The sequence below is a fragment of the Micropterus salmoides genome, unplaced genomic scaffold, assembly GCF_014851395.1.
Source record: "Micropterus salmoides isolate LMB-PRFRI ecotype aquatic unplaced genomic scaffold, ASM1485139v1 Ms_hic_scaffold_19, whole genome shotgun sequence".
In the NCBI taxonomy this organism is placed as follows: Eukaryota; Metazoa; Chordata; class Actinopteri; order Centrarchiformes; family Centrarchidae; genus Micropterus; species Micropterus salmoides.
The window spans coordinates 13,331,285-13,349,778 of record NW_024041039.1 but is presented as its reverse complement, the minus strand read 5'-3'; the positions used below and the strand labels follow the sequence as shown (position 1 = coordinate 13,349,778).

General features: G+C 41.1%; 1 protein-coding gene across 1 annotated transcript; it reads left to right on the top strand.

Moving 5' to 3' along the window:
* Positions 1-8,731: 8,731 nt before the first annotated feature.
* Positions 8,732-17,947, top strand: bmp4 (bone morphogenetic protein 4). The gene is made up of 4 exons (XM_038729021.1): positions 8,732-9,004; positions 12,916-13,038; positions 13,702-14,066; positions 16,257-17,947. The coding sequence occupies exons 3-4, from the start codon at positions 13,709-13,711 to the stop codon at positions 17,108-17,110; spliced, it is 1,212 nt and encodes a 403-aa protein (XP_038584949.1). The 5' UTR covers positions 8,732-9,004; positions 12,916-13,038; positions 13,702-13,708; the 3' UTR covers positions 17,111-17,947.
* Positions 17,948-18,494: the final 547 nt, after the last annotated feature.

Here is an 18,494-nt window from a genome sequence, read left to right as displayed (position 1 = left end):
CATACTGTTGTGGCTGTTGAAGTGTCTTGCTTCTTAAATACGTTCCTCAGTTTTTCTGAGGGTTTATATAGCTACCATGTACACTAACACATGGTGATTGAGTGTGTATATGTCACATCATGGTCATATTTGTAGAATGCCCTCCCAAAACAACCACAACAGACTCATACGTCTAAGCACGAGAGCTTTGTTGCTACCGGCTTCGCCAAGATATTCCGACCACTCCTAAAACGTCAAGCGTTCCAGCAAAAGCAATCACATGCCCCTGCCCTGAAAGCAAGTGGAGAGGTTCTCTCTTTTAAGTGTGTAAAATTCCCTCCTAGTTTAATTATGTGGTGCTGGGTGGAACCTAGAGGTTACCCTCTCCAATCTGCTCTAGCTCACTCCATGCATTTTTCATGGCACAAGCATGCAGCATATCGGTTCCCACAGAGAGATCGGAAGCACGGCAGATCCCAAAACCTGGGTTACAGCATTCCTGGATCTCTGAGCAGTGTGGTGACCTAATCGCCTGACCACCTACTGCTCCGTGCCAAATCCCAAGCAGCAGGCCAGACACCCCTGAGAGTAACATCCGACTGCACCATGAAATATTACGTCAGGAGTGAGTCATTGGATACTGAGCCTTGGTTAGAACAGCGTTACATACACACAAACACAGGAGCTTTACTCAGACTGGATTAAGCTGGTGAATAAAGCGTGTCACTGAAAGGAAACTTGTCATTTCTGGCAGTCATATTATTCCATTTATAATGTTATAGTACATTTAATGGACACTGTTAAAGACACTGTTAAATATGCAAGTTTATGGTTATGCACTGAGTGAAAGAATTTCAAAATCAGTTTCATGTGCCACATTGAGGTACAGACATGTGTACTGACACCCGTAAGTCAATCACAAATATATTTCTTTGACTAGCTGCACTGTCAGAAATTTCTCCCTTCCATTCTGCATACAGCTGTAGTGAAGTGTTGACTTTACAAACAAATTCACTCTGACAAATATCCAAGCTGGAGACCCCGAGTTTGATAAACAAATCGGTCTCTCCTAATAAATCAATTCATGTTGCTTTTATTAGTGTTTTGACGTATCAGTCAAGCACATAATCAGTCAGTGAGTTGATTGTCCAGCACGTGTAGATAACCCACAAAGCAAGCAAGACTATGACTATTGACCAGTAGTCCTGACCAAGGGTCATTCTGATTATTTTCAAGCTTCTGATTAAAATGTGCTTGCATTTCCCCTACATTCAACTCAAGTCAGTTTTTGGAATCCTGTCTAACACAGCCCATAAACAGACAAACCAAAAACGAGCACCTAACCTCAGAAGATCAGAATTGACAATTTGCTAAACCCCTCCCCTGAACAGATATTATCCAATCGTAGCTTGGGAACTGTAACTAAGGATGGCATTGTCAAGCACTCTTCATTTAAAGAGGGTGGTGTTGGTTTTTGAGCTTGTAAGGAAGACATTACACAGTAGTTAGCATTTTCGGCTAGCTACTACAGTAAGGCCAAAGGGCTAGTTTTTGGGTTACAGGGTATGTTAAAAACAAGCCTTTTCACAACTATCATATACACTGTGCAATATTTCCTCACTGTGTGAAAGCTAGGGCTGGGTGCTTTCAGAGTTTAGCATAACAAAAACAGTCTGATCTTGTGTTTTTCCTTATCATTCTTACAATATTGGGACAATCTAGCTCTACACTGCAATACAAGAAGGATTCTGTTTCTTTATTTCCATGTCTTCTACATTGATTATTAACTGGTGATGATGCATACTTGTAGCTTGGACCATGCTACGCAGAGGCTACGTCGTCGATTTGCCGCATAAATAAATTGCACTTTAGCCTCATTCGTTTAGCACAATACCCATTTAAGCCATCAAGTGCATGTGTTAAGACTCATTAGAAGGTGGTGGCTTAAGAAAGCTTAAGAAACTGTTGATTCTCTATGATGGCAAAAAACATTCAAATCAGAGCCAGGTTCAAAAGAATATCACTGAATATATTTGATTTTCATACCTCAAGTATTTTGTCTGTTTCAACACTCTCCTTGCCTCTCCTGTTGCCCATGGTTCGCCCACACAGGGATGTTAGCATATTCCAACTGCTTGGAATTCCTTTGTGCCGTCTAAGGAGCACACACTGCATTTTAAAACTTGTCGGGCCCTTTCAAGTTTTATTTGAAAGTATGTAATTACATTCCTGAAGGAATAACAGGTCAGTGGAGTGATTTACATGCTGTATTAAATATCATGGTTCGAAAAGATGCTGTTGTCTTGATATCCTCAAATGATAAGACAGCTTTGGACAATAGAGATGCAGTGAAAATACAACATAGATGGGTGGTTTGGAAACAAGGGCAGAGGCTTTGACTGTGCTTCACCATTGTAAAGTCTTGTTGATGTCTTACAGTGGTTTGTTGGGATGGATGTGGCTGGTCTGTAGTCCATTTATGATTTATCAGGTAAAACCCTTTGCCTCTGATAGAAATAAGAACTTCAGTGTATGTGTAACTTTTTGAACTTTTTGTCAGGGTCAGATAGGGTGGATTTGAAACATTTTGGAAAATGTCTACCTTTATACTTTTCTTTCTAGTGAAGGTAGAATAATACAGATGGTTTTTGGAGAACAGCAGCTTTATACAGTAACTTCATAACCTGATTTTGAGAATACTACAAACTTTGATTTGCTCAAAAGGGATTCCAGGTATTCAATTTTGCAGGACCCTGCATCAGAGCTGCATTTTAATTATGATCTATTCTGGTCAATTTCCATCTATTCAAGTCGAATCTATTCTAGTGTTTTCTCCCAAACACCAGGACACAACACTTGTGAGGTTCTCTATCACAAAGCAGCGTCATCGCAGGAGAATTGATTTGGGTGCCTCTTAGCTTGGCCTCTTAGGCGCTGTGGTGTGGGCAAAGTCAATTCCCCTCTCAGATTAAAGGAGTGTCTTCAAGTGCCAATCCAAATGGTGATAAAAAAGCTTTTTAATCCATTGAGAAAGTTTCCTGGTTTAACCCCCAAGAGTACCAGCATCAGGCGTTGCCCCACTCAGGCTGCGTCTGGACAGTGTTGAAGCCCGAGTGTGTCTCCCTGCGCCCTGACAGAGGGAGAGAAAGGCCTAAAAAAGGCCCCCTCCGCCACTCACTTGACCAGCTCCCTTTGATAACATCTGGCAGGGGCAGGTTTGCACCAGCGACAGCAGGAGATGGAGGGACATTAAAGCCCTGTCACTCACTTGGCAGGAAGGCAGTCAGTAACTCCACATCATTTGGCAGACCGAACCTCAATCGCTTACGGCGGAGTGTCACTGATGATCTCTCTTTCTAATGGGTCTGATGATATTCTCCAGCAAGAGTGTTATATGAGATGATGGCTTGGCATGGCTGCTTTTTATTCTGAAGTCAAATCCCTTTATCTTATCATTAAAATAACTGAGACAGCTGATACCCTCTTAGCTGTTCAGGCCAATCATTTCTTTCCAAATCTATTTTTGACCACAGAACAAGACCAAAACCTGAAGAAAATCTGCACTTGAAACCTAAAAATTCTTTGTAGAAGCAAACGTATAGTGTTTATCTAAACAGTGATGTCTGTTGAAGGGGATGAGCCGGAAAAAACTTGGACATATCTTTGTTCTGGTGAAGGGGGAGTTTGCAAGCAAGTTTAGAGGGGGCTAAATGTGAGTTTCAACACTGCTCCCCAGAAAGGTTCAGGCCAATTCAACATCCATCCCTCTCAATTTTCTTTCTGTTTACTTCTAGGTTCATGAGTTTACATGTCAATTCCATTACAGGGATTAAAATAGTTTGTCCAGTCCATTCTCAAACTCTTCTTCCCTTGTCCTTCTCCCTCCTTTAACCCCACACACCACTTACAGGCTTTCAGGTCCCAGGGCTGGGTTAGGGGATTACAGGACAAGCGCGCTGCAGCCAGAGCACCCAAAGAAACACAAGGCGGCTGTGTTGAAGAATGTTCCAATGAGATGTTCGAGCATTAGTGAAAGCTAAGGTTTGATCAATGACTGTGGCGCGTGTCTGCACAAGTGAGCACTTCACAGAGTGTCTGACATAGAAGAAAGAGAAAATGAAGGTGTGTTGTGACATGGGTTTAGGCGGCTGGGTCACTTTGAGCTGCTGCTGATTAAGGGCTGGCGTTCACAGGTGAGCGGCTCCGAGCAAGATTTTGTGATTTAGTGCACAGAGGTGAAATCACCCTAACGTCAAAGAAGCAAAGTAGTTCTGGACACCCCCCACCCCCATCCCACCCAAATGGCCAAAGGCAAATGTCAGAAGATAAGTGAGCTCCGTGAAGAAAGTGATGGTATAGGCAAACTTTTTAAAGTTTAATGTTTTTAAGTCACTTTTCAAACATGTAATGTACACAAAAAAGGCAAAAGAAACAAAATTACATGTAGATGGTAAGAGGCATGTAATACTTCTGGTCAGGTATTTTTGAAATCTTTTCTCATCTACACACACAGAGTCCCAGACTGTGAGATCAGAGGTTCATATCACAAGTAGTGAAAGTCAGTCGCTGCCTGTGGGTCCAAGCCACCCACAGTTGGTAATCTCCTTTGGAACTGGAGAGGCTCAAAAGGGCTAAGCCTGGGCAGCACCTAGGAAGGGACATCCACACAGTATATCTTCACTGCTCCCAGCAGCCTGGCTGAGGCTTCCTGTTTGGAAGGAACTCAGCAAGGCTCTTATGCCGTTACGTGATGTATTTTGTATGAAATGGTTATGACCCCTTTTATACCCGTTTCCAACAAGATTATATTTACACTAAATATTGCTTCAGTATACATTTTTATTTGTTTTTATTCTAATACTTCGTAACATTTTGTTTGTGTGGCATTGTCACCCTAAAACAAACTGAATTTTATGTTCAGAAGTGTCTGAATATACATATTCCAATTTTTTTTTTTGTAATACAAAAAGTGTCAACCATTCTTACCAAACAATAACCTGTAGCTACATCACATTTGACAGGTGAGATGGTGTACATTAGATGTTTCTTTGCTTCTTCAAACTACCATCTTCCATCACATAAGGTACATGTAGTACAGGTTGATGTTGGTCTTATCTGTCCAAAACAAATTGCTCCATAACTCTTGTTGTTTTGTTGTTTTTTTACGTAACTGAAGCTTATCTGTGGTTTGCATCTTGTGGCCAAAGGTGATGCTGGCATAGTCTTGCTGGGTTGCCTTTGACACATCTACAGATTACCTACATCACAATGACGTAACATTGCAATATCTCACACATCTCAATAACTCAACAACATCCTGTGAAATATAACATGTTATTTTGTTTGGTCACTTAAATTTGGTCGTTAATTTCCCTAATACAGACATTATAGATTATATTATAATTTCTCTGTTACAGTGCAGCAATGTCCTGTCACACATTTTATGCACTGTGATAGTGCAACAAAGGGAATTAAATGAAGCAAAGCAATACAACATCACATGAACAAAAACTTTGCAAATGTTTTAAATTAACAAAAAAATGACAACATCTCAGTGATGTTAAGCTACAGACAAATTCAAAGAATGCGATATGTCATATTAACAGTGTTGCCATCAATGGAGATTATTAAATGACCTACATTGAAAAACACAACCTTGAAACCAATTCCAGTATTTTTTGACAATAGTTCTCCAATGTTAGCAGTAATTTCATAAAAGTAATATTGTAAATATTATGCATAAACATCACATCTAATTTTTAGTATCAAGTGCCAGTGAGCTGGGCTGCTGTTTTAGAACCTTCAGCTGTATTCAATAAGAAATTGTAGCTCCAAGCTCTTATGATATCAAAAGGCAATGAGGCTTACAAAAAGGAATGTTTGATGCAACATCAGGTCATCAGCATGATTAGTCGCAGTCATTCGAACTTGAAAGTGAATACATGAAATATGGATCCCACAAGAAAGGCTGCAAGTTTGACCAAAATTAAATTGTCCATGACAAGGTCGCCATCAAAGAGACAAGATACAAATGGTTTTAGTAATACTGTGGAAATTAAACAATCACAGCTTGAGATCCAGCTTCAAGAGTCATGCAGAAGGTCTGAAGGTGAGGAATATTAAGTGGCCTCCTGAGTCACAAAGAACATCCCAAATGCCACACACAGATAAACTCGCATGAAAGCACACACACACACACACACACACACACACACACACACACACACACACACACACACACAGCTTTGCAGCTTTTGCTAAACTTTTTGCACTTTAAGGCCCAGCATTCATGAGCTAAATGGGGCAAATTCTTTGCAACCAAGGTAGGGGTGACAGAGGGGATCATCAATATTGATTAACAAAATAAATTCTCTGATTCAAAGGAGCCCACAGTGTGAAACATAAACTAAAGATACCATGACAAACTTTATTATTTTTGCATCCCAGATCTCCTGATCGGCGTAGGCCATTGTTCAGTCCACATGACCTCACAACACACAAAGGGTTTATCTCAGGGTTCTTACACAATTCAGCAATCCAAAGCAGATTTAAAGCATGAAAGGATCATTGGAGCCAATTTATCTCCATGTGTCAGCAGTAAATAACAGAGTGTCATACCTATAATCCTTCTTTAGGACTATTTTATAGTCAGAAGCTGTCATCAAGTGAATAACATTCATACAGTAATATCATGAAGCATTTATGCAGAAAAATCATTTGTCTTTTTAGTATGATCAGTAAAATAGCAGTCTATCTCTCAAAGACAATAAATGGTGGTAACAGGTGTCAGATTAAGTGTTCTAATGTCTGCAGAAGAGAAGACTGCAAACAACACCAAACATAGCTTCAATTATTTTCAAGTAGTAAAATGTTGTAATGTGTTTGGCTGTTAGATGGTCCGACATCACTAGCAGCAGAAAGTAATGGTTCAATTTTTGTTTAGGGAAAACAGATTTCTTTCTGTCAAACAATAATTGAATCAAACAGGAACTTATCTGAGAAATGTTTTTGAAAAATATAAACAATATTAAAGATGCAATTTTGAAGCAACTTTCAAGGTGAATGTGTATGATTATTATGTGTATGTGTGATTTCCAATATATGACAACATATTTACATGAATTATTATTGAATTAATTGATTGAAGTGTGTGTGTGTGTGTGTGTGTGTGTGTCTTCACTGCTCCCAGCAGCCTGGCTGAGGCTTCCTGTTTGGAAGGAACTCAGCAAGGCTCTTATGCCGTTATGTGATGTATTTTGTATGAAATGGTTATGACCCCTTTTATACCCGTTTCCAACAAGATTATATTTACACTAAATATTGCTTCAGTATACATTTTTATTTGTTTTTATTCTAATACTTCGTAACATTTTGTTTGTGTGGCATTGTCACCCTAAAACAAACTGAATTTTATGTTCAGAAGTGTCTGAATATACATATTCCAATTTTTTTTTTTGTAATACAAAAAGTGTCAACCATTCTTACCAAACAATAACCTGTAGCTACATCACATTTGACAGGTGAGATGGTGTACATTAGATGTTTCTTTGCTTCTTCAAACTACCATCTTCCATCACATAAGGTACATGTAGTACAGGTTGATGTTGGTCTTATCTGTCCAAAACAAATTGCTCCATAACTCTTGTTGTTTTGTTGTTTTTTACGTAACTGAAGCTTATCTGTGGTTTGCATCTTGTGGCCAAAGGTGATGCTGGCATAGTCTTGCTGGGTTGCCTTTGACACATCTACAGATTACCTACATCACAATGACGTAACATTGCAATATCTCACACATCTCAATAACTCAACAACATCCTGTGAAATATTATATTTATAAAAAAATATAAACAATATTAAAGATGCAATTTTGAAGCAACTTTCAAGGTGAATGTGTATGATTATTATGTGTATGTGTGATTTCCAATATATGACAACATATTTACATGAATTATTATTGAATTAATTGATTGAAGTGTGTGTGTGTGTGTGTGTGTGTGTCTTTTTTTGTGTGTCTTTTTTTTTTGAAGAGCTGTCCAATGAAGTTTCAAATAAAGGCCTTCTTTTACAGCTCTACATGTACAATAGGAATCATTCTAAATAGATTCTAGCACGTTGGTTTTCTATGGGATTAGGGGACCATTGACGGTCATGTTTTTGGGGCGGAAGCAATCGATAATTTGCCCCCCAAAATGTGACTTTGACTTTATTTCAGGGCCAATGCCAAACGGAAACTAATGACTGAGATTAGCATCAGCTCAACATCAATTTATTGCAGAACCGCACAGGGATCATTATTTACAGCAAAATTCATCAAGTGTTATTTTTTCAATTGAGTATTAAATTTTTTATAAATCATTTGCTTGTTTACTGCGTACATCTTAAAAGCTCAATTCTTAAACTTGGATATAGCCAATTAACCAATTGTTTACATGTAGGCACATGGGTCTTTTTATTTAGAGTACCACGACGTGATCGTGCAACAATAGGTTACTGCCTGGATCCCAGCATTTAAATGCAAATTCAGTCAATTGAGCATTTGCCCCATTGGCCGTTATTCACAGTCAAATCACAAATCTCACATAATTTAAAAGAAAATACTGCGCGCAATGAGCTGTCTTTATTTAACGTGGAGGAGGAGAGAAGGGGGGTTATCCAAGGTGTTTGAGACGGATGAGAAAGGTGGGGGTCAGGGAGGGAGGAGGAGGCAGGGAGGGTAAATTGGGCGGACACATAAAAACTGCAAGGGGCCATAGACGCTGGATCATTTGTGAAGTCTGGTCGTCCTGCGCACCGCCCGCCCTCACGAGCTGCACTGGAGACGGATAGCAAACCCCGCTGCAGAACCCGAGCGCCGGCCTTCGCTCCGACCCCGTCTCCTCCTGAGGTGTCGCAAAAGGATTAATGAGCCAAAAGGGCACCCAACTTCTTTAAGGCTCATTTTGCCGTTTTTCGGCTTTACGCCTGGACTGCCTTACATCTTCCCTTTCGTATTCATTTCATTCTAGGATACCTACCTCTACTGATGGTAAGCGCTCATTCACACGAGATTCAACAGCGCAGCTTTTAGGAATTGAACCTGTTGAATAATACAGGAGAAATCTCGTTGACAGTTTGGGATTTCTAGTTTCGGTCTTTAGTTATTGTGCGTGTTCACTGAGAGTTTGGACAGCATTAACGCTAGAAATGTACAAGGATGTATGCCTATAAAACATTACAGTCTTCCTCACTGACAAAGAAACTGAGATAAACTGAATTAAAAGTGTTTTTGGGGAAGAATAGCGCAGAAATCCTGGTGGAGCTCTTAGCAGGTTAGAACCTTTTGTGCCGGAGAGTTGAGCACTGACAAACCAACATAGTGAGGTAATTTCCAAACAGAGCGTCCAATTTCCCTACGCGTCTCTTTCTTCAACACAATTCAAATATTTACATTAAGCCTATGTCGATTTGTAACTCTTGCCCGACGTTTGGCACAGATTTTGTCCGATTAAACACCTGTGTCTGCTCATCCCGGTATGCCCAGACGTGAAAGATGGAAATGATACAGCTCTGAGTTTAAGCCAGAATTTGAAAACAGTGTTTATTTCTGTAACTCATATTTAATTCCAATTAATTGCAGCTTTACATGCTGGTTTTCAAGAGTAATTTGTGTGTATTTGAGACAGTTTTAAAACGGCACGTTTATGTCCAGTTATGACAAAGTCTGCAAAAGCATTACAGTGGGATAACAGACATGACTCCAGCTTGAAATTGTTGAATGATATTGTAATACAAGCACTGGTTTTGTAACAAATGATTTTAAAGTGGAACTGTGTCATTTAATACTGTAAAGCTGCAGGAAAGAAAACATTCTGCGGCCTGCAGGCGCATGGCATCCTTGGCACACTCTTACTTTCCAACTCAAGTTTCTCAGCTATCATGTAATGAAACGGATTCCTAAAAACTTTTAGTGGGGAAGCGTTTTATGTTTCCATAATTACATATTTATTTGCATCTGGAAAAGATTATCAACTTCTTTTGGTCGTTTCAGGCCCAGGTGTTGACTTTTTGTTGATGCCACCTGATGTTTTGGGTTTTCACATTTAACATCTTTAACCTGTTATGCAAATCAGATGAGAGCATCTCAAAATCTCTGAAATGTCAAGCAACAGAATCTTTTAGATCAAAGTTCTTGCCTTTCAGAATATACTACAGCTAACAAAACCATTAACCTGGTTTCAGTGATCTCACTGACTGTGAATGTTCTCACTGTTGAACTGCTCAGTGGGAGCAAGTAAAATCCCAAGCTCTGCAACAAGAGACACTACAGGTCTCTGTTTCATTTTTGTCAACACAAATGAGATATTGCATTTTTGGGAGGCACACTGACTCAATGTGAAGCCACAGTTATTGTTTAAATAACTAAGCTTTAATTACAACCCACTTGATATCAGGAAGGTAAACAAACAGTGATTTTTGTCAACTTTACTTTGCAACATTTTTTTGGAGTAACCATCAGGACCTTTGATACCCACTATCTTTATGAACTGTATATGATCTAAATCTCATTAACACTAACCAGAGAAGGACATTTAACATGAAATATGGTCGCTGATTACAAAACAATTCCCACGACTATAAACGTGTTGGTAAAGTGATTACTGCTGTCTAAAATGATCAAATATGGTTGGAGATTTGGCCGTTTCTGTGGAAACCTGTTGCCCTCCTCCGTCCCTCCTTCCCGTCTTCCCTCCTACCATCACTGTCAAATTCCTCAGGAAACACATCTGAAGAGCCATGTGCATAGTCTGATCACATTATCTCTGGTCAGAGAGAGAGAGGCCAAGGGGGACTGAGCAAAGCCAAGGACAGTTGACTGCTCCGGCCTAATTTCACTCTGGTCTTCATTTGTTGTTGAAAATGTTTCTCTGTCTGTCAGTCAATTCAAATGTCTTTTGGTTGTGAAGTTTCTTTTCTTAAAACATTTTATAATCTGGGAATTCTGTTTTGCTGCCACCATTTGATCAAAAGGAGTACATATATGTGTTCACAATGTGGTGAAAAAACTTGACAAAATGAACTGAGTTTGGTGTAACTGGGCTGGAAAAAAATGTTGTTGTTTTTTTCAAACAGGCCAGCAAAATGAACGTGATGACTTTTTCCAGAGTTGAAAGTTACTCCCTGTCTGCCTTACATCTTCTTTCATCATCATCGCACCACTTTGAGTGTCTGTCTGTTTTAGCCTGCAGCTTTGTCAGTGGCTGGTTACAGTTACAAGATGTTCTGTATGGTCAGTGTTTTTGAGTGCTATGAATCCCTGTAATCATGGGAGAGGCCCTCGCTGTACAATGAACGTTTGTTGTAAGAGATGTGCACCCAACTCTCTCTCTCACACACACACACACACACACACGTTATCCCCCCACCCCATGGGTAATAGAGCTGATCATGTTCTGAACCCTCCTCTCTCTTTGCCACAGTTCTCACGAACATGCAAGCGTTGGCACACATTTATGCGTACACACGGGTACAGACACGCACACACACTGTTTAGCTCATGCACGCACGCACACACACTCCACATTACCCTTTCTTCACACACACTGGATCTAATGTCATGACCGAGAAAGGAGGGTCAGTCGGAGGTCAAAGTCTAATGCTGTTAGGAAAAAGATCCTTGATTGCATGTACAGTGAGCCATGCAGGGGCCGAGATAATGGCACAGATACAAACCCAGACATGCTCATACATGCGCGCGCACACACACACACACACACACACACACACACACAATGTTCCTGTTAATGTGCATCCTCACTGTGTAGTAATGCTTGGGTGTTCTCCAGTGGAACAGGCTCCAAATGATGACCAAAGACCTACATTCGCTACAGAGCACCGAGTAGAAATGTTTGCTTGGTAATGCTGTTGTGGTAAAAAAAAAAAACAGTAATTTTATTAGTGTGATTCAACAACATTTAACACATTTAAATGACGTGGAAAAGAATTAAATCATTAGAACCATATTGCTGTGCTTGTTAAACCTACCAGAAGAAAAAAAAGACTGTTACGGCTGAGAAAGAAATTTTTTTCTTTCTAGGTTTCTGTTGGAGAAGCTGCTTCAAAAGTATTCATATTTTAATAAAAGTAGACTTCAGGAAGATACTCGAAGAAAATGTCCTTGATGTTGTGGTTAGAGTCAAAATTAAGACCCAAATATGCCATACAAAACACACACACACACACAACAGCGCTGAATCTACAACTCTACTGATGACAGTGATGTCAAAGAGCAGAAGGCCTGTCATCAGCGTCACGACAACCTGTGTGATCCCTCAAGTGGGGGAGCGTTACTAAGAGATGAGCCCCTTTTGAAATGGATGTATTCAGTTCCATGTGTGAAGAGGGATAAAGGTTGACTGGGTTCACTTGGAGACGGTTTCTGTAAGCAAACAGCCCTCTTGTTTTGGATATAGATTTGACCACTCCTGATCAAAGTGGTTTTATCTTTTGTCTGTGTGAACATGAGAGGATAGTGTCAGACTTTTTTTCCCCGGTTAAACTTATCTATTGGTTTTTGGTCTTGGAGAATAACTTGCCATAATTGCAAAGTAGCTGCTTTTGAAACAGGCTTCTTATCAATTTCTGGAATAGATATAGTAATGTAATGAAGTGTGTTTTCTGTCTTAGGTGAGTGTAAGGCCTTAGGGATTTGCTGTCTGTGTTGTGGCACATACCTCCTTACATTCCAGTTACAGTAAATAGCCCATGAGCCAAAATGATAAGCCTTAAAGAGACACTGGGTCTCTCTCTTACCACCACCCCCCTACCCAACACACACACACACACTACACACTGACATACATGCGTTTCCTCTTCTACTTTAAATAACATGAAATCCTCAAATGTCTGTAACTGCATTCAGTTTTTAATTCCCTTGCTTTTTTTATCTGTATCTTTCAGGAACAGGGTCACTCCAACGTTCTCCTGCAGCCGCCCAACACCACCTAACATTTCTTGGAAGAACGTGTCCATTGCCTACTTCCAACAAACATGGACTGTTTTCCCATGCTTTATTTTCTGTCGGTAAGTAAGTGGACCATGCCATTTCAATTTGTGACACATGTGACACGTTGCAGCATCTAGCATTTTTTTCCTTTCCTTTCTGTCCACTGAATCACTGATTTGTGTGGCATTTCAACTGAAAGTCCCTATGGGGTGTTGGGCAAGGCAGTTGCATGCAAAAGAATTTTTTCAGTTAAATGTGTGGCACCTATTCCTTGCCCCATGGCTTGTTAGAGGAGACTGTGAGGGACCACGGCTCCTTATCGAGTTGAGAATTTGCTCTGACCCCAGGGCTGCCTCTTTTATTTATCTAATCATAGTAGAGGTGGGAGGATGGGGGAGGGTGAAGAGGAATGGCCCTCAGATTCCATTCAAAAAATTTGGGTTCTTGAACCAGCTGTTTAACTTTGGAGGATGTCGTCAAAGATAAACTGCCTGTGGTCTATCTGATTGGGGACTGCTTTACTGTAAACAAGGCAGACTAGACTATTAACACCAATTAGAGTCTGCCGTCAGTGGGAACAGTTAGAAAAGAGGGTGTACTGGAGTTGGTGAAGACATGTAGAAAAGGGAAAGACAGTTTTTACTTTAGTTAAAATGGATGCCCTTCTCTCCCTCTCATTCTTTTCCTTTCTGCCCCGTCCTAATCTTACATCTCCCTGTGCCATCTGCTGCTCCCCTCAGAGACATCATGATTCCTGGTAATCGAATGCTGATGGTCATTTTAATATGCCAAGTCCTGCTGGGAGAGAGCAACCATGCTAGTCTGATACCAGAAGAAGGGAAAAAGAAAGTACCGGGCCTGCAGGGTCGTTCGGCGGCTCAGAGCCATGAACTGCTGCGGGACTTTGAGGCCACGCTGCTGCACATGTTTGGCCTCAAGAGGCGGCCGCGGCCCAGCCGCTCGGCCACTGTGCCTCGCTACCTGCTGGACCTCTACCGGCTACAGTCGGGGGAGGCTGAGGAGGCCGGAGCGCATGACATCGCTTTTGAGTACCCAGAGAGGTTAGCTAGCCGGGCCAACACTGTAAGGGGCTTCCACCATGAAGGTAAGGGGAAAAATTAAGGATTTAGGCACCATATGTAGTAGGGGGAAATTAAAAAGCACAAAATATAAAGGCATGAATCACCAGTAGGAGGAGAGATGATAAATGCATTAGGACAAAACACAAACACCATATTCAAGTTCATTGTTGCCAGGCATTCCAATAATTTTGGTAGTAATGTATTTCATTAGCATTGGTGGAGGACTGCTAAGTATTCAAGGTAAAAAAAAAATCTCTTGAAACATGATTGTGAGGCAGCTCCACCCATCTCACCATAACCAAGGAATCTAAGGATGTGGTCACCAAACACTGTCTACAGTGGGGCAAACAATCTGCTAGAAAAGCTCTCAAGAGCCTCATTTGACAAAACTCTGCATGTTTGGTTAGCAGCTGAAGGAAAAGCATACCTTCATATTACAGACTTTAACTTCTCACCCCACCCAGCAGAACATGGCTTAAAAAAGCACAGTCTTGGCCTGAAATTGGAGTGTGCTCCTCTCTCATGACTCCAGTTTATATGGAGGGCTCTTTTAGAAGGACCTTCCTCAACGTGTAATTATCTTTAATGCTACTCTGCACGCTTCTAAATAAAGCCCCTACTGCCAACAATGTGGGTGCTGAGAGCAGACACTGCAGCTCTCTGAAGAGATGGAAAAACAGTCTCAGAAGCTGGTGTGATAGAAAGACTGGAACGTTAGAAGGGTTGCTGTTTATTGTGACTTGGGTCTGCTTAGTTTTAGCGACAAATGCAGAGGTTTCAATTACTCCAGGGTGACTGATCTGTTAAATGTAAGATGATGTTGGGAAACATGTTGGATAAGTGCTTGAAAACAATCTTTAGCAGAGAGGCAGAGCTGATGTACCAGACTTAGCAAGTTAGTAAGTAATCTTGCAGCATGGTGAGCTGAGAAAAACCGGGGAGCTTTAGGGCTACAGAACATGTCCGCCCTTAGGGGGAGGAGTGAGGAAGGAGGGATGAGTCAGCCTTAATGGGGCTCGTCAAACACACTGCTAGTGGTAGCAAACAGCAACATGCACTTACACAGCAACGTACCAAGTCTAGTCAGGAAGAAAGAGCGCTCCAGCTGGTGGAGGAACTTCTGCCCGTGATGCAATGTGTGTGTGCACGCACAACTGTGTGTGTGTATTGGTTTCTACTGCTCTCTACAGGCATTTACCCTCCTTCTCCTTTGCTAAACTATGTTAATAATACGTTTTGAGTGGGAGTGCTCGCTTTCATGGTAGCACCATTGTGCAATGGTGTGATTCAGCTGACTGATCTGTCCAAAACACAGTGAGGTATTACAATCTGCAGTAGATGTACAGTTAGGTGAGGAGAAGTGTTTACAGGCTAGGTAAACCGTGTAACCATTCATCTTGAATTTACCAAGAAAGATGTGTTTTCTAGTGGCTGCGCGTAACAGGTGACATATCCCTGTTTTTGATTAATTTCAAATGATATTGTGAATTCAACTATTAAGCAGACAGTACAGAGTACATGAGAAGGTGTATGCGGGCATAATAATTCAAATTTTGAATAAGCTTTAATTGAGGATTTGAATACGTTGCATTCCATCGCAAAACTTCCTTTCCCATGGGCTTCTGATAAATGAGATTCTACTGTATTGTTTGACTGCTTAATGATTATTCATGATGAAAATGATAAACGTCTTAAGTGAACAAACTGCAGAGCTAATCAAAAACACAGCAGGTTTTAATAATGAGAACCACCTGGGCAAGATTAGGGTCTGGGTGTGAAATAACAGGGGTGGATTGAGCAGGAAAATAGTAGACACAACATTCCTTTCCCCACCAATAGTGATCTTGCCAGAAATCTGCAGACTGAGCGTGGAACAGGGAGCCTCCACTGTGTTTATACTGTAGCTGTGGTACGTTAATCACCACCCTCCTTTTAACGCATGTTTCAGCAATGTGCTCAGAGAAAGGCATTGAGAGAAGAGCTGGATAATCCTTATAGATAGGTAAGAAAGTGTGGATGATCTTTCGATGATATTCGTGGATACCCCAAGAGGCCTTGAAAAGCATGAATGTACATTATTTTGTGTCAATTGAGCCACATAAGCGTGATGAAATCACAGCTCGGCAAAGTTGTGAGTTTGTTTTCTACACATACCATTAAGGAATTATGCAGCAAATCAAACTGCCCACATTTCTCCTTTTTCTTGTTGTCAGAGCACATGGAGAGGGTGCATGAGATAGATGATGGAGAAACCTCATCCCTTCGCTTCCTGTTCAACCTAACAAGCATTCCAGAGGACGAGCTGCTCTCTTCCGCCGAACTGAGGCTCTACCGTCATCAGATTGATGAGGCCATCGCTGACAACCTCTACGATGACCAGGGGCTTCACCGGATAAATGTGTACGAGGTGCTGAAGCCCCCACGGCCAGGGCAGCTAATCATGCAGCTCTTGGATACGCGGCTTGTGCGCCACAACATGTCACGCTGGGAGAGCTTTGATGTGAGCCCTGCAGTGCTGCGCTGGACTCAAGAGCGTCTCCCAAATTATGGGTTGGCTGTGGAGGTTCTGCACCTCAACCAGACACCACGCCACCAGGGCCGACATGTTCGCGTCAGCCGGTCACTACACCAAGAGCCTGGGGAGGACTGGGAGCAGCTACGCCCCCTCCTGGTTACGTTTGGCCATGACGGGAAGGGTCACCCGCTGACCCGCAGGACCAAGCGCAGCCCCAAGCAGCGGGGCCGTAAACGCAACCGCAACTGCCGGCGCCATGCACTGTATGTGGACTTCAGTGATGTAGGCTGGAATGACTGGATAGTGGCGCCCCCTGGTTACCAGGCCTATTACTGCCAAGGGGAATGTCCCTTTCCTCTGGCGGATCATCTGAACTCAACCAACCATGCCATTGTTCAGACACTGGTGAACTCTGTTAACAACAACATTCCCAAGGCCTGCTGTGTGCCAACAGAGCTCAGCGCCATCTCCATGCTCTACTTAGACGAACATGACAAGGTGGTCCTTAAAAACTACCAGGAAATGGTAGTGGAGGGCTGCGGCTGCCGCTAACACACAGACTAACTAGAACTTGGACTTGGACTGGCCACTTGAAAAATCGAACATTGACGCTAAAACAAATCAGAAGGTCTTTACTCCCAAAAATGTTCACTTGGACCCTTATTTATAACTTTTATGTTGAGGTGTATGTTTGTCTCACTTTTTTTGTTTCTTTGACAATACGATCATATATTTTGACAAAATATATATTTATATCTACATATTAAAAATAAATTGAGTCCTTATTTTAAACATAAAAGCTCTACAACTTGTCATAATGTACATTAGATTGTATAAGTGTTTTTTATTGAGAAAATAGTAAAAACAATCTAAAAAGTTTATTTACTGGTAATATTTATTGCTTTCATTTTATATACATTTTGGAGAAAAAAATAAAAACATGAATTGCTTCCAATGAGACATTCAAGCAGATCACAAGATGAACCCTTTATGTGTGTGTATTTGCGTAAATTAGAGCACTGCGAGAATTTGCCGCAACACTGATTTTTCTAAGGAATCAGTTGAAATAATCAGAAATGTACAGTGATTTTAATTAACCTGATTACATTAATATTAAGCTGATTTTAACAAGCCTCTTAAAACCAAATCCATGTTACCTTGTAAAATATATAATAACAATCTACTATAAGGGGGTTGTAAAAATAAAAGTTGACAGTAATCATCCATTACTGTTTTAACATGAATTTGGATTAAATTCTAAGCCTGATACTTCCTAATCCTGAGAGCCTTTCCACTGTGTTCAATTTACTTTTTAGCTAAAGAAAGATTAAAGCAGAGAAATCTTTCTGATGCTCTGTCTTTCCCAAATAAAAATTGTTTGGTTTATTATCCGGCATCTTACCAGCTTTGAATGATTACACACTACATCAAAGAAAAACAGAAGACAAATACTGGACATTTTCATTCTGCAGTTCTACATTGTCTCAATTTTCATCCTATTTTCAGTGACAGAAACTGTTACAGAAATGGTATGCCATTTCAAAGCTAGTGGGCCTTTGGGTTAGGGCCTTATTGTTCTCAAATTTCACTTTTATGTCAATTAGGCTAACATGTGGTGGTTGAACACTCACTAATCCAATTGCAGTCAGGGCGGGTTGTTGAGCCTGACTGTGAGTGAGTGATTCTATTGTTCTTGACGTCCCCACATTGGGGGCATGATTGTGGCCGATGTGTCCTGCCCTGATACAAGGCGGCTGAGTCCTCAGAAGAATCAAAGGTTAGACGCTCTGTCTCCTGCCTTTGTCTTCAGTGGCTCATGCCGGCAGAGCAAAGACGCCTGTCTCCAACCTGTGCCCCATCACACAATGGGCTTCTACATCACTTATTTACAAGCTGACGGCTGGCCCAAATTATATGATAATGTTCAGAGATGGCT

Excerpts from the sequence above, each read along its gene's own strand:
- bmp4 (XM_038729021.1), top strand. The coding sequence starts at position 13,709 with ATGATTCCTGGTAATCGAATGCTGATGGTCATTTTAATATGCCAAGTC. Across the intron at positions 14,067-16,256 it reads AAGGGGCTTCCACCATGAAG|AGCACATGGAGAGGGTGCAT; the intron begins GTAAGGGGAAAA and ends TCTTGTTGTCAG.